A 14772-nucleotide genomic window follows, 5' to 3' on the forward strand; every position below is an offset into this window, starting at 1 on the left:
ATCTCTTGTCTCTAATATATTGTTTATGTATATAAAACAGTAAATACATAGTGATGCATAATACATGCTGTAAAAAGACCTCTAAACTCTCAGCAAGACACAGCAGTACATTTACAGAAGCAAATAATAAGCACAAAAAGTTCCCAGTGACAGTAACAATACAGGATGCTGAGGCACAGCTGACACTAAATGAACTTTGGTAACTTGCTTTGGCTCAATCCTGAAGATGAAAATCAATACAGTTATTTTACAAATGTCCCCACCTTCAAGTGAAATGAGAAATGTATCACACTCTAAATCTGAGCAGAGGTAGACAGTTGATGGTTCTATCCAATAAGATTAGAGATTGCATCTTTACCTGGTTTGTTTCTTAGGGCCTTGGCCCTCTCCTGATCCATTTGAGGAGCGCTCATTCCCACTCTGTCCTTGCAAAGGTTCTTTTTTGGGGCCATCATTATGCTTCTGTTGCTTACTCTGCTTTTCAGACTTGTTCTCCTTCTCTTTCTTCTTTTTGTCTTTGTCATCTACACCACTAGCAGACACTGGTTTATAGTCAACTCCTGCAACAGACTTATACTGGGCCTTCAATTGAAGAAGTTCTTTAACAGCCACATCTATCTTTTCCTTGAAGAAGAAAGTAGAAGAATATAGAGAAATGACAGGAATACTATAGCTCTATAAAAAAAAATTCTATATGGCTTTATGGACATTCACTGACTGTTGGCAGAAAAATCTGCATAAATCAGTACTTAACGTCAATGTGCTTACATTTATAGGATCATACCTGACAGCATATTTAATTTTAAAAGAACGATTCAGATCTCAGAATTCAAATGCTGCCTATTTTAAAGGTGTAGAATTTTTACATTTTTAATTCCCATAATCACACTGAATTTCAAAGACAGTTTTAGATTTAAATACATATATTACATTTTTACACTACAGTGTATATTATTACCTTGTCTGCTTTTTCTGCTTTTAATTTCCTAACTTCATCTCCTTGAAGAGCTACTTTGCTAAACAGGGCTTTAGCTTCAGGAGTGTCTGGACCACTGGGTACCGTGTTTGATGTCTGAGGCAAAGTCCCCTGAGCTGCTGGTGGTTGTCCTGGCTTGTACTCCTGCCCAGTCTTTTCCTTGTAGTCAGCTTTCAGAGAAAGGAGGAGTTTTACTGCTTGGTCTATTTGATCCTGTGTGGAGGACAAATAGCAAGATTTACTGGTGAGAATTAAAGAGAGAACTGGCCAGAAGCATTGATTATCAGGCTACGAAACCAACCTAACCAACCAACAAAAAAGCCCCCCAAAAACAACCCAACACCAAAACTAATTTTGCAAGGTGGAAATACAGGCAGAAACCCCCCTGCCCCCCAGAAGCACCTAAAAAGCTGCAGGTTTGTCTTGTGTTCTTTTCCACAACCATCACTGAATCTGTCTCATTTTGAAAGGTCTTGCTATTGCTGCAGCACACTAGGTAGTTGAACAGTCACTCGTCCCAAATACAGCAAGGGATAGTAAAATACATTAAACACTTCTGCAGGGTCAATATCTGCCACGCTCGTGCCTATTCACCTAGATATGAGAGGTTAAGTTTGACTTTGTACAACTGAGTCAGGAAAGTATCCAGCACCAGAACAGCTCTGTTTGATGTTATCAGAGCCTGCATGACCTGGACATAGGGGAGCTTGATCACTACTTGGTGAAAGATTTCCCCCCAGTGGCCAAATGTGATTACAATTACAATTGCTCACTCTAATGCCCATTGTACCTTGGAAGCTTTCTCTGCCTTGAGTCTGCGAACCACTTCCCCTTGCTCAGCTACAGTATCATAAAGTGCTTTGCCATCCACTAAGCTACAGCTTGCCAAGTTACTGCAGCAGACAGGAGATGGAAGTGCAGTGGAAGATAGACAAGGAGGCATTGAGGGTGGATTTCCAGGCTTGTACTCTTGACCTGTCTTTTGTTTATATTCTGCTTTTAGGTTTAAAAGAATTTTCACAGCCTCATCTATTTGTTCCTGAAGCAAGAGAGAAAAAACAGCAGTTGCAGATAAGGGTAGAAATAAGGGTAGAGGTGTAACACAATAGCTGAGATAACACAAATTACTAGAATGGCACTAACACAGCTGTTGCAATAAAACTTCTAGAGCCATCCTGTGAGTATAAGCTGTTATTACTAAGTTCTGTGGTAAAACTTTTTAGCCAGAATACCTACAAGTTGTATACCAAAGGACCAAATCAGGTAGTGTAGGTAAGGGCTGATTTCTGTGCCATAAAAGCCTCCCATTTAGGTGACTTAGTCCCCTCCAGTTATAGCAGTCCATGAGCTGCACACTGGAGAATAGCAGCAAATATACAGACTCTGAATAAATAATGGTTCTTTGGTCATGATCAGTTAATTCCCAAATCTATTGCTGCCATTCTGCTTCCAAGTTACAGCTCTTCTTTCAAGGTACTGCCTATATTCTGCTTCACTTATCTTGTATGACTAAAAAAAGAACTTATTTATTTTCCATGCACTAACACATAACTCATGCAGTCAGCCATATCATCAGCTCAAGAGAATTTGGGAAAGCACTTCATGGAACTAGCTTAGAAATTCTGCTCCTCAAATTTCACAAAACCTGCCATTGGGTTTTAGCCTAAAATGAGGACACTGCTCCACTCAGAAGTATGCACAGGTAGAACACCTTTGAAGCTTTCTCCGATTTGAGTTTGCGGACCACATCTCCTTGTTGAGCTACTCTGCTGTACAGAGCCTTGCTGTCTACTGGACATGGGGATGGAGGAGTGGGAACAGGAGAACACTGAGGAGGGACAAAGGCCACAGGTGGGCTTCCAGGCTTGTACTCCTGGCCTGTCTGTCGTTTATATTCTGCCTTTAGGGATAAAAGGACTTCCACAGCAGCACCTATCTCATCCTGAAAGAAGAAAGGAAGGGGCAGAAAGAAGGAGGAACAAAGATATAGAGACATAAGATTCTCAAGAATACCATAAATACTTTCATAAAAAGACCTGCAGTTTATGTGCACCTATTCAGTTTTCCTAAGTACATAGTGGAGTTATTCAGAGAAGTTTTCTCTACTAATTTCCTATTTTAACAAAGTAATTCCTCTTAAGGGATGTACAACCCTAACTGTCCTAAGTAAAATTGTAACAATAAATTAATTTAGATTTTCTCATTTATTTCAATTTTATAGTGCCATCAAGATACTACTACTATCAACATTATTTAACCACTGGGCAAACTATGTTATTTTCCCTCTCTTCTTGCACTGCATTAAAAAGAAAGAAAATAACACAGCTAATAGTAGCTATGTTTGCTATGTACAGTTACATACAGGAAGATTCTCAAAAACATCTGTGGCATTTGGATCTTTCCTTTCCCATTTTGGAGCTTTTTTTCAAGGTCTAAACAGCAACAATTCAATCCAATTCAAATTATGAGAAGTCACATAATTTGACCATACCAAGTTAAAGAAATGAAGAATTGCCAAGGCATTTAAATCTCAAGGACTTGATTTGGATAGTTAATCAACTCTTGCTGTTGGGTAAATTTGGTCCATGTTTCAGAGCACCAGCCTAAGAAATACAGGAATTCACCAATACAAACTTGGTCATACAAAACTAACTGAAGAAATGAGTTTTGGAAAACACAAGTCTTGACAGAACAGAGTCCAGTCCAAATGATGACTACTACAAAATCTCTGGATCCATAAGCACCCATTCACCTCCACAGAGAGAGAACAATGGGCTATGCAAACCCAGACAAAACCACACGGTTGTTTTGATCATCACCTTAGACGCTTTCTCAGCTTTCAGTTTTCGGACCACTTCTCCTTGTTCTGCTACTTTATCATACAGGGCTTTACTGTCCAAGGTACCAGAGGTCTCAGGCTTTGATGACTGTGCAGTTCCAGATACTGGAGGATTTCCTGGCTTATACTCCTGGCCTGTCTTCTCCTTGTATTCTGCTTTCAAGGCCAGCAGTTGTTTCACAGCTTTATCAATATCTTCCTTTGCTGCCTTCTTAGCCTTCAAGTCACGAACTACATCACCCTGTGCAGCCACCTTGTTGTAGATGATCAAGTGACCTTCAGATGATTCAGCACAGGCTGGAGTAGAGGTATGACCAACAGCTGGAGCAGATTTTCCTTTTACAGCTGAACTAGCCTTAAAAAAAAAAGAAGCCAAGTATTCAGCATGTAATCTCATACAGAAAGAGATGTATAGTATATATATACACACACACACACACACACATTTCATGGTACTTTCCTAAACCACTAGTTTACCTCTTTCTTTGCAGTTTCAGCTTTGGTCTTCTCTTTTGACCCAGATGTTGGCATCTCTTTAGTGTGTCCATCAGGGATGTAAATCAAAATGCATGGGGCATCTTTACAGCTGTACGGACTATAAAAAGATTTATAAAAAACACAACAGTAAAGGAAATAAAAGATAAATATCAAACATTTATTGAAACAAATGGGCCAATCTTTCTAAAAGATGCTTTCACACAACTACAAGTTTATGTCTGATATACAGCTGTAATTATCTACATTTACATAACTGGGGATCTGCAATGATTCCTCTTACATGCACGTTTTCATTTTTTTATAATATTTATATGTTTATGTCATAATTGCATGTAGATATTTCAATAGCTTGCTAAGAAAGTGTTACAATTAAGTAGCATGTGCATACCCTAATTGGAAAAATGCCTGTTTTATCCTGTAGCACTGCTACTTGATTTCTGTACTCCAAGTCACAACAAAACCATGACCTCATTACCAAGTCCAGGTTAGCTGAACCTCAAGTACCACACACTTGGCTAAAGACAGTTTGAAGAGGCAGGAATGGAATAAAAAAATAAAAGCCATGCCAGTTCACAGAGATATTCCTCACAAAGATCATGGTAATGAGTAAATATTGGCAGATGACATTACTCTTACCTATGTGTGTGTGTGTGAAAACACTAAAACACAACAAGCTAAAGCAAATTCTGTGAAGTCTGTTTAGGCCATTCTCAGGTAATTTACCTCACTGGCTCATAGGGCTGATCACAAATATAGAATCCTCTCCTCTGAAGCTGTATGATATCTCCTTTTTTTAACTCCTTAAGGCATGGATCACCCAGCATCAGTTCTTCTTGCTGTAAGTATTAAAAGAAATCAGTCCACGTCTAACAGAGCAAAGGAACAGCAAGAAATAGAGTGGTAGAAGGATAGTGGTGAAGTGGTGATTTCCTCCTTTTCAAAGAGTCAAAATGTTACTTAATTCCAGTAACAGCAGAACAAATACTAGCAAGAAGATGCCACATCATAAGAATGTATCATAACAAAAACTCAAACTATTGGTTTCAGATGTGTAAAAGCCTGGTAATAACTGAGAATAAACAGGAGTCATATTTTAATTTTGAAATTATGACAGGTTACATGGAAACACAGAAACTAGATACATCAGCATAATTTATCTGTTTAACAAAAAAACAATTCTATTTTCAAAACCACAACTAGAAACAGTGTATTAAACAAAAAAAACAAGCAACATGAAGTTTTGTGGAATTAAAGGGGACAAAAATACAACTCACCTTGCTATTTCGGTTGATATATTGCTTGAAGTCCTCATCTTTACCTAGAACTGGCTTAGTGATCAGATGTTCATAATTAACACAGACAGTTGGGATGAGGGGTGCACGTGGAGTTTCTGCCAACCAAGTGATCTTAGTAGTTTTTTTGAAGTCCTTATTATCTAAGTTCAACTTGGCATTGATAGACACAATTTTTCCACTTGAATTTCTACAGGAAAAAAGAAATTATAATGGTATAGCCTAAATGATCAGTTCTGATTCAATACTGCAAAAACAAGTGTTCAGAGTTAATTTTGAAGAGTGAATCATAGAAAATGAAAGAGTGCATTCACTGCCATTTAAGTTTTCCATTAATTTTGTTGTCTTAAATATCAATATAGAGTAAAAAGCACGGGGAGAAAAATCTTTGCATATTTATGTTCTCTATCACTCCATTCTGGCATGGTCTCAACACAACCACTTCAAAAATACCATGATGACATTAAATAGTCCCCTTCCCCACCTCAACAGCTGTGCACCTAAAACTGTGACAGGTTTAGTTTCTCAGTATGCAAAAGCAGTATTTGTTATGGGGTGAAAGTTGTTAACATTCCAGGTGGTTTTTTTCTGTCTGAAAGTGCTGTTTTACCGCGGCAATAGTGCCACAGAATCATGGAGAGCACTGGATGAGAGGGACATGCAGTATCAGAACTGACTAATGATTTCCAACCTGAATTTACAGCAATATACACTCTATGCTAACAGGCAGTTTCATGGCATATTTCAAAGTAGATTTATAGACACAGACTCATAGAATGGACATATATTGCCAACCATTAATTCTTTACTATTACAAGCTTCCTGTTAAAATAAAAGACAACAAAAAGCTGAAAAGCAAAATTAATTTCATCTGCCACTGTACAGGTTACCTGTTTAATTTGGTGATGATGATATTGCCCCAATTTATGAACGTAACCACCTCTCCCTCTGCCAGGGTCTCCGCATCTGCGCCCTCAATGAGGACTCTGGAGCTGTACCACACAGGCTTCAACCCAACATCAGCATTCTGTGAATAATGGTTTACATTTCAAAGACAACAGATGAAGACAGAAGATGGACTACAACAGTAATGCAAAGCTGCAATGTTTTTCCACAGCTCTCTCCAGTTTCTTCTTTACAGGCATTGTCCGCATTCCCCTGATAATTCACCCAAAAAATCCGCTGACAGCATATTCCATTTCCATTGCAAGGTCCATGAATCTTTAGGATCTCAGAGGTAAACCCAAATATTTTCTCAAGTTCCCATTTTGCTAGGCAAATTCCCTTCAAAACTAATTTCAAAACTCTAATTTCTGTTTTCTATAAGGTTATATACGGACCTTCTTTTAGCTGCATAGATTTGTAAAGACAGAAACTAGAACTACATCACTTATAAAATATTCAGCTTTAAAGTATCTCAACAATTGAGATAAACTTCTATTTTCTAAAAAGGCCAACAGCTGTGAGTTCAGACTTTCTCAGCTGGTCAGGAGTTTTCTATTTGTTTATTTAAGTCAGTATTTATTTCATTACATACTGGAGGAAGCATTTACTGGTACTATCAACGTTTTAATATGCTGGCTTGTATCTGACCAAACTTCAGTGTCTTTGAGCCTTGAAGAGTCACAGCTCTCACATTTGCTCAAAACCTGTTTCCCAGTTATCAGCCACAGGCAAGAGGGGAAACCCAATGTCCAACTCTCAGTTACAAGAAATGGCTACAGGAGCACTCAGAGCAACAAAATCAAAACAAAGAAATGAAGCAAAGCCTCAGCAATATTCACTCATTTCTCAGTGTAAGTGTATGTAAGTTAAGGGATTCTTTCAGTGACGTTTCAGCACAATTGACTAAAGGAAAGTATCTTTGTTACTTGTAGCACCAAGAAAGAGTTGTATCAGTAACACACTTCCCTATTGAGGGATATTACTCTGTTTACTGGATACTAAAAGTATCAAATCAACAAGTTCTTTAGCTTTTGATAAGAACTATTTACTATACAAATTTAAAAGTCATATTAAAAATCCAGAGACTGACAGAATCAACAAGTTAATATGTTACCTCTCCACATAAAACCTGATTTTATAAACCACTTAAAAAACACCTCACTGTTAATGGATAAAGAGTGCTTACTGTATTATACAGTAAACAGAGCTTGAATAAAATTTAATATTTAACCTCGTGAAAGTTAGCATCAAACAATAGGAAAACCAGCTTGAGTACCATTCCAGACTTGTAATGACTCACTGCTCTGAAAACTCCCAGAGAGGCCTTTTAGAGCACCTTTTATATGCACTCTATATATTTACAAAAAGAGTTCCCTCTTAAAAGAGCAAACATGTTTAGCAGTTGCACAGTTTTTGACAATTTTGAGGGAAAACAAAAGTACCCCTTGGATAGATCTCTATCAGATTAGCTATCTGAGCAAGCTAAATGCAGGACTCCCCTTCCTGACTGTCTCATGCTAAGGTACTTCCCAACCTTATTGAGCTGCAGTACAAGAATATTAAGAGAGTAAAGCAAGAACCTTTGGGTGTTTAGCCACTTCTTTCATCTCCTCTTGAGCTTCAGGAATATTTACTGGGACCACTGCATCTTTCAGTAAAGCAGTATACCGAGGTGCTACTGGGTCTATAACCTACAGAAAACAAATGAGGTGGATCATGAATATATGCCACTGACAAAAAAATGAGATGCTTTACAAAACAATCACCACAAAAAAAAAAAAAAAGAATATTAACTGGTATTCTTTATGTTACTGCATTTTTTCAAAGTTTGCTTTAATGTCACTTTCATCCAAAGCTACAGAATAGTGAGAAAGTCATGATAATACTTTACAATTTCCAATCTTTACAAAAATACTCTGAGTAAAAACTGGATTGGGTACTACTGACAGCAGAAGTAACCAAAATTATGCCCCAATGCCTTATGGTGAAGACACAAAAAATGTACTCTGATACAGTTTTACAGTGCACATAGGCTATTACATCTGAATCACTTTTTCTCTAGTTAACTAAATTTAAAGCAGTAATTTTTAAGTGGAGTTTGTTCTTTTTCCAGCAGCACAAGACCTGATCTCATACTCATTTTCCAGGCCAGTACTCCAGCAGAATCAGTGACAGAACTGGCTGCAGAGGAGGCACCAATCAAGTCTGCAATTTTATTACAGACACATCAGATACTATAATAAGGCAATACGATAAAATTTACTTCATTTTGATTTCTACAACATGAGTTTGGCAAGAAAAAGGTACCACTAGGATGTCTTCCTGTGTTTTTATTGCCCATTATCAAACATAGCAGCTGTAGTTTCTCACAGCATTTTTTATACCTGAAATACTGGTTTGTCAAACTGTTCAGAAGAAGCACTTAAATACCTAATTCAAGTAAAGCAGTCATCTAAGGCCAAAAGGAATACCCAGGATCTACCTGGGTAACTAGAAACTGACACAAAGGAAGCAGCTGCTTTTATTAATATGAAGTAATTTTTGCTCTCCTTGGTTTATTCCTGCTCAAATGAAAAGCTACACAGCTATATATTTTTCTATATTTTTGAGAAAATTATTTAGCTTCTAATTACTTGACATTAGATAATAAAGTGATATGATGATATACTTTTAAGAAGACAGACTTTATTAGTTAGTAGTACCTGAAGTCAGGCACCTAAATGTTAGACATACACTTTGAAAAAAGACTTGTTTATGTATCTCAAAATGCAGGGGTATTATATGATTTAATATCATCATTTTGATAGTTAAATGACCAGATTTTATAGTGTTATTACCAGGCTCTTTATTTTATTCATTAAAATTCACAATCCCTCGTCAGGTGCTAAAAATTACAGGATCACGTATAAAATATGAGTTGTCACACTGATAAAGTCTTTGAGCTCAGAATTACCTGTAAGCAGCCAACTGGTTTTTCTCATACTGCAGATAGCTTTCAATCTGCACAGCCACATGTAAATAAAATTGGCTAATAAATATGGTGCTGTACAAGGAGCTGAGTCAGAGGTCTAAGAAACTCATTTTAAAAGTCAATTTAAAAAAAATGAGCCTTGACAGTCCTTTGTGGATTCTTCCCCTCAAATCAGTTGTTAGTCATAAATATATTTATGCAGCAACAGAAAGAACCAATTCATAAACCTATGTGTATGTAGCAAATCAAATGCAAAATACATGAAGAATTAAAAGACACATGCCAGACAAGCAAAAACTATTTAAATGAACAGATCTGGGTACTATCTAAGCAAAACCAAGCAGGAATACCAATGCAAAATAACAGGTGTTTCCACAATCACACAAAATATGCAATCCTCATGAAAATAAATCGCCTTATTATAGTGTCCAAGCATCTGCTGCCAAAAAGCAACTCATCATGTTAAGATGCAATATTCCTGATTTGCCATTCAGTCAGAAACTCCAGCAGTGCTGGCTTGATCTCCCCAGGCAGAGCACGCAGTGCGTTCGTCCTTTTGCCACAGAAAGGAAACGCGGCCAACGTGAACCAAATCGGGGAAAATTTGTGTTTATGTTGACAAATCAGCCAAACCAGAGGTGGGCAGCCTTTGAAAACTAGGAATAATGCATTTTCAGTGGGTTTGTAGAGCTCCTGTTATACAAGCAAGTGTGACTGTGCTATGAAGCTGCAAAATGATAGCTTATGCTATGTATGCTTACAGCACTGTAAGCTATATGCTAAGGTAAAAAGCATTAAGTAATACCTTCTTACAGATAGCTCGCAGCTTGAAAGCAGAAAAATGAAATGCAGTTTTCAGATCAGATTTACAGCATTAATACCATTATCCTTTCCCGTACTACTAAGGAAGGCAAGTAAGTACTGGCATAGGAGAATCAATAGGATTAGAGCTTCTTCAGGTTAGAAGGGGGGACATTCCATTTTCCTGAGAGTGCGCCAAATGATGCAGCATACTGCAACTGCTACTTGTTGTGATAAGCACTCCAATGAACGCTGGATTCTCTACATATCCTAGAAAGAGGATATCAGGAGTAGCATCAAATCTGAGTAAGAACATACCTTTTTGTTAAAGGACCAGATTTTATCCCACTCCATATTCACAACAGATCGAGAGGAGCCCTGGATAAAAAAAACCCGAATCAACGCCATATTAATATAAATATTCTAGCTCTTAGACTAATTTAAAACAAAATTCTTTAAACTGAAAACTCTCTATGGTTTGTTTTCATTAAAAACAGTTTCTGAGCTTGCAAAATAAACCTTCTCCAAGTAAGAAAACTGCAAGTCCGTTTTGCCAACACCTACTCACAGGTGCTACCATTGTTGAAGCAATAGATGTCAAAGTAGCAAAGCTTCAAAAGCAGAAACCTCCCAGTGACAAGTACATTAAGTGAAGCTTCACAAAAATTTGTGAAACTTATTGAGGGAGATTCAAAGAATCAGAAGAAAACACCCACCTGAGCAGCAATAAACTGTTTTAGACCTTCAACTGTCATGCCTCTTCTCAGGACACCACGGACAGTGGGAAATCTTGGGTCATCCCTAGTGGAAAAAGGTATTTCATTAGGGCCATACGCTAAATTCTGTAATTCTGCACTTATCAAGAACTTTACTAATACTGCCACACACAAAAGGCACAGTGTCAGTGTATTTTACTCACTAAGCTCCCAGCTAGGTGAAAGCACCTAACTGAGAAGACTGAGCTCTTATCCATACAAAAAGTATGGTGAAGGTTAGGTCTCTCAAAAACTAGCAAGGCAAAAGTTATGTCCCTATCCATTATGTCCCCTCCAAGGGCACCCAGAAAATGTTGCTGGAAAGAAGTGACAATGCTACCTCTTTATATAAGTGATAAAATTCTATTTTTTTCCCTTATGTAAGAAATAAAAAGTCCTGATCTGCAATGTAACATTTGAATTTGGTGGGAACATGAATCAAACCTTGCTGAGGACCTAACAGGGAGGCTCAGGGAAGGAAAGGTAAACACCATCATAAGATCAGCTACACCTCTAGGGAAAAAAAACAGGCAGGGACAAAAAAGGATAAATTTGGCTCTAGCCAAGTGGCTCCATGCATAAACTAGGAATCTTCCAACTCAACTGACAACTAGACAGCTAGTCCACCAAACACTGTCTGCAGAAATCAAATCAATCTGAAAAAATTAACAGAAAGAAGGAGGGTGAGGGCAGGTTGGAGAGAAGTGGGATGGATTTGACTAGATGAACAGGACCATAAACACTTCAATCCAGCCCCTCTTCTGGCATTGTTTAGGAATGACTCCAATGACAACAACCAATGACTCAAGAGTGGAAAACATGTAAATACCACCCACAGCAAGAGCCAGAGTCCAAAAATAAGCTGCCTCATGTTTATTACAAACCATGAATATGTATGTACACAGCTACTGCAGAGTAGGAAACAGACACATTGTATATATATAAGCCAGTTTAATTAATCTATATTCTTTAATATTGTTTAAATATTCATTCAAACTATCCCAAAGCAAAAATGAATGTGCCAGTCGCAAGAATCTTAGGGAACAGTGCTGACCTACAGCCATGGAACATACCATCCATCCACAAGGCCTTCGTTGACAAACCACGTGAGCTTCCTCTTGGAGAGCACAGTGTTGTTGAGGTTTAGCCTGCTATACTCCCATATATATGGTTTCCTTATACCCAGAGCCTCAATAATCCAGTAGAATTGTTCATCTCTGTCATGGTATTCAGTTGTTCTCAGGGCATGTGTGACACCTTCAATACTATCAACAATGGGGCAGGCAAAGTCGTATGTGGGATAAACACTGACAAAAAAGATCTTTAATTAGCAGGGTAGAACAAAACACTTTCCTCCCACTGAAACATTTAAACTCAGTGCAGTTTATATTCAAGCATTATAAATATTTCTAACCTATGATCCTGAAAACTTTCAAATCAAGACTAAAATAACACATATACAACTAATAGTCCACAGAAAAATCCAGAGGGCAATATAATTTTAAGATGAAGAAAGCCTTCAAGAAATGAACTGATAACAGCCTTAATATTCAAGCCTAAAAAAATAACCCTACACTGCTAATGTTTTTTCCAAACATATATAAGGACTAAAACTGAAATAATATTCACTGTTGACCATAATGGCCATCTCACAGGTTTTAAAAGTAATTTGCACAAGTTTCAGAAAGTCAAGAGACTCATCACATATTCTAGTTGAAAAATGCTAGCAAGTTCCAAGCATTAAAAGAAATTTACTAAGGAATTGTAAATGCAATTCCTGGAAAGAGCAAAAGCTACAGGCCACACAAGGAGAAAGTGGACATACTTGTAGGTACTTCCTGTGCGAGGGTGAGGCTGGTTTTTACAACGATAAAGAGTTGGATCCCTCATACATCCATTATTACTACTCATATCTATTTTTGCTCGTAGACAACAAGTTTGTCCATATTCTGTTCCCTTTTTCATTTCTTCCCACATTTGTAGATTCTTATTAACACCTAAGAACAACAAAAATACACCATTTTCTAAGGTATTATGAAGCTGATAAAGAATCAAGTCTCATTACTGCAGTAAGAAAAATCAGTGTCATCCCCTCTTTAGACACTGGAATTCATTTTCACACATTTTACATGGTGAATTTTTTAAGTGATAATGAATGGTGATGAATTCATACATACACAAGTTTACTGCCCTGGTCTAAATGTGTACTTAATCCATCCAGCCTTGTAGAGCAAAGCACTAAACACTTTCAAGTCCCTATAAGGACCTTTAAGATATGCAATTTAGTAATCTCACTCATATTTGTTAATAAAAATCAAGCTTTGATACCAAATCAAAAAGGTAAGAAAGCAAGACCAAAGCTTAAAATATCTTACAGTTATTTCTGTGTTTAGATTCCACTCTTTGCTCACGCTCTGCTTTCATTTGTTCTGCAGGAGTATCATCCACATACGCCTTCCCTTCCAGAATAAGCTTCTCAGCATATTTCATTATTGTCTCAAAGTGATCCGAGGTATATGTAAATTGATCTGGCTTGATGTGCAGCATGGCAACATCTTCGAGAATAACCTGCCAAGTGTGAAAACGTACACTGTAACATTCAGGAAAGGTAGTTTTCTTACATCTTTATCCTCTTCATGTAAGATGTGGTGTTTTTAATGGTCCATTGTCCAGGAAGGATAAGCCATAAGAATAAGCATGAAAGAAAAGAGAGGCATGCACTTACCTTTTCAAAGTCTTCTTTCTCTTTTTCTGGATTTGTGTCATCAAATCTCATAATAAGTTTTCCTTTGAAGTTAACTTGGTAGTGCTGATTTAGCAGGGCAGCTTTGGCATGACCAATATGCAGATATCTAAAAAGGAAATTAAAAAAAATATATATATACACTAGAACTACTTCAGCTAGACTCTTTATTTGTGAGGGAAGGAGAAAGAATGGAAAGCAATACCTAAGTGTAACAAACAGCAAACCTAGGATATTTACTGAAATACTACACGTTTATGAAAACAGATTATGTTTCTTCTACCACAAATTTAGTAGTTGACTGTTAAAAATAACTAAAACTGTAAATTAGAGTGTTGCTATGGATATAAAGATTGGACTGCAATTATCTCAATTTTTACACACTAACTTAAACCAACTGCTGATGATACCCAGGAGCAGCGACCAGATAATCTGAACCTACCACATTCTCAAGAGTGGAATTTTCCAATTGCTGCATATTTTTTAATATAAGCTATAAAGCTACTGACTAATTTAAACTAAATATAAATCCCCAAATCCACAAAATTAAAATCTCTTACAAAATAGAGTAACATGTCCCTGAAGAACAGCATTTTAAAACACCAGGATTAAGACACTAAAAACTACTCAAGTAAGCTGAGAACAATATATGTTATAGACATACACGTACATAATACATAATTCACAATATTTGAGTAAAGTTCATATTGGACTAATAGAGTAAGAAACTCAACTACAGAAGTCACATGATGCTGAACAGCCAGTTTAATGAACAAATGCAATAGTGGAAATTTTATAGACCATCAGGCAACTCCAAAAAGAAACAGAAAATGAAAAGCTGGCTGAAAATTGAGTTTATTATACTGGCTCATCACATCTTCTCTGTGTGGTCTTTAAGGAGTTTGTGCTTTGGTATTCCACACAATCTGGACCCCTGGCCCTCCATTATACA

General features: G+C 37.2%; 1 protein-coding gene across 6 annotated transcripts in view; it reads right to left on the reverse strand.

Moving 5' to 3' along the window:
• EPRS1 (glutamyl-prolyl-tRNA synthetase 1) overlaps positions 1-14772 on the reverse strand; it is a 37531-nt gene that overhangs the window by 11715 nt on the left and 11044 nt on the right. Inside the window, exons 7-23 of one of the 6 annotated variants that reach the window (XM_063152225.1) lie at positions 13803-13929; positions 13453-13645; positions 12903-13074; positions 12151-12384; positions 11039-11123; positions 10641-10700; positions 10327-10347; positions 8131-8241; positions 6496-6632; positions 5588-5795; positions 5037-5149; positions 4293-4410; positions 3796-4170; positions 2688-2918; positions 1767-2015; positions 959-1189; positions 359-624 (exon numbers count right to left, since the gene is read on the reverse strand). In XM_063152225.1, coding sequence (XP_063008295.1) covers positions 359-624; positions 959-1189; positions 1767-2015; positions 2688-2918; positions 3796-4170; positions 4293-4410; positions 5037-5149; positions 5588-5795; positions 6496-6632; positions 8131-8241; positions 10327-10347; positions 10641-10700; positions 11039-11123; positions 12151-12384; positions 12903-13074; positions 13453-13645; positions 13803-13929 — 2931 coding nt within the window. The remainder of the gene's footprint in view (positions 1-358; positions 625-958; positions 1190-1766; positions 2016-2687; positions 2919-3795; positions 4171-4292; positions 4411-5036; positions 5150-5587; positions 5796-6495; positions 6633-8130; positions 8242-10326; positions 10348-10640; positions 10701-11038; positions 11124-12150; positions 12385-12902; positions 13075-13452; positions 13646-13802; positions 13930-14772) is intronic. The other 5 variants (XM_063152226.1, XM_063152227.1, XM_063152228.1 and 2 more) reach the window with 5 other exon arrangements.

Source organism: Melospiza melodia, chromosome 3 (genome assembly GCF_035770615.1).
Source record: "Melospiza melodia melodia isolate bMelMel2 chromosome 3, bMelMel2.pri, whole genome shotgun sequence".
Taxonomy (NCBI): domain Eukaryota; kingdom Metazoa; phylum Chordata; class Aves; order Passeriformes; family Passerellidae; genus Melospiza; species Melospiza melodia.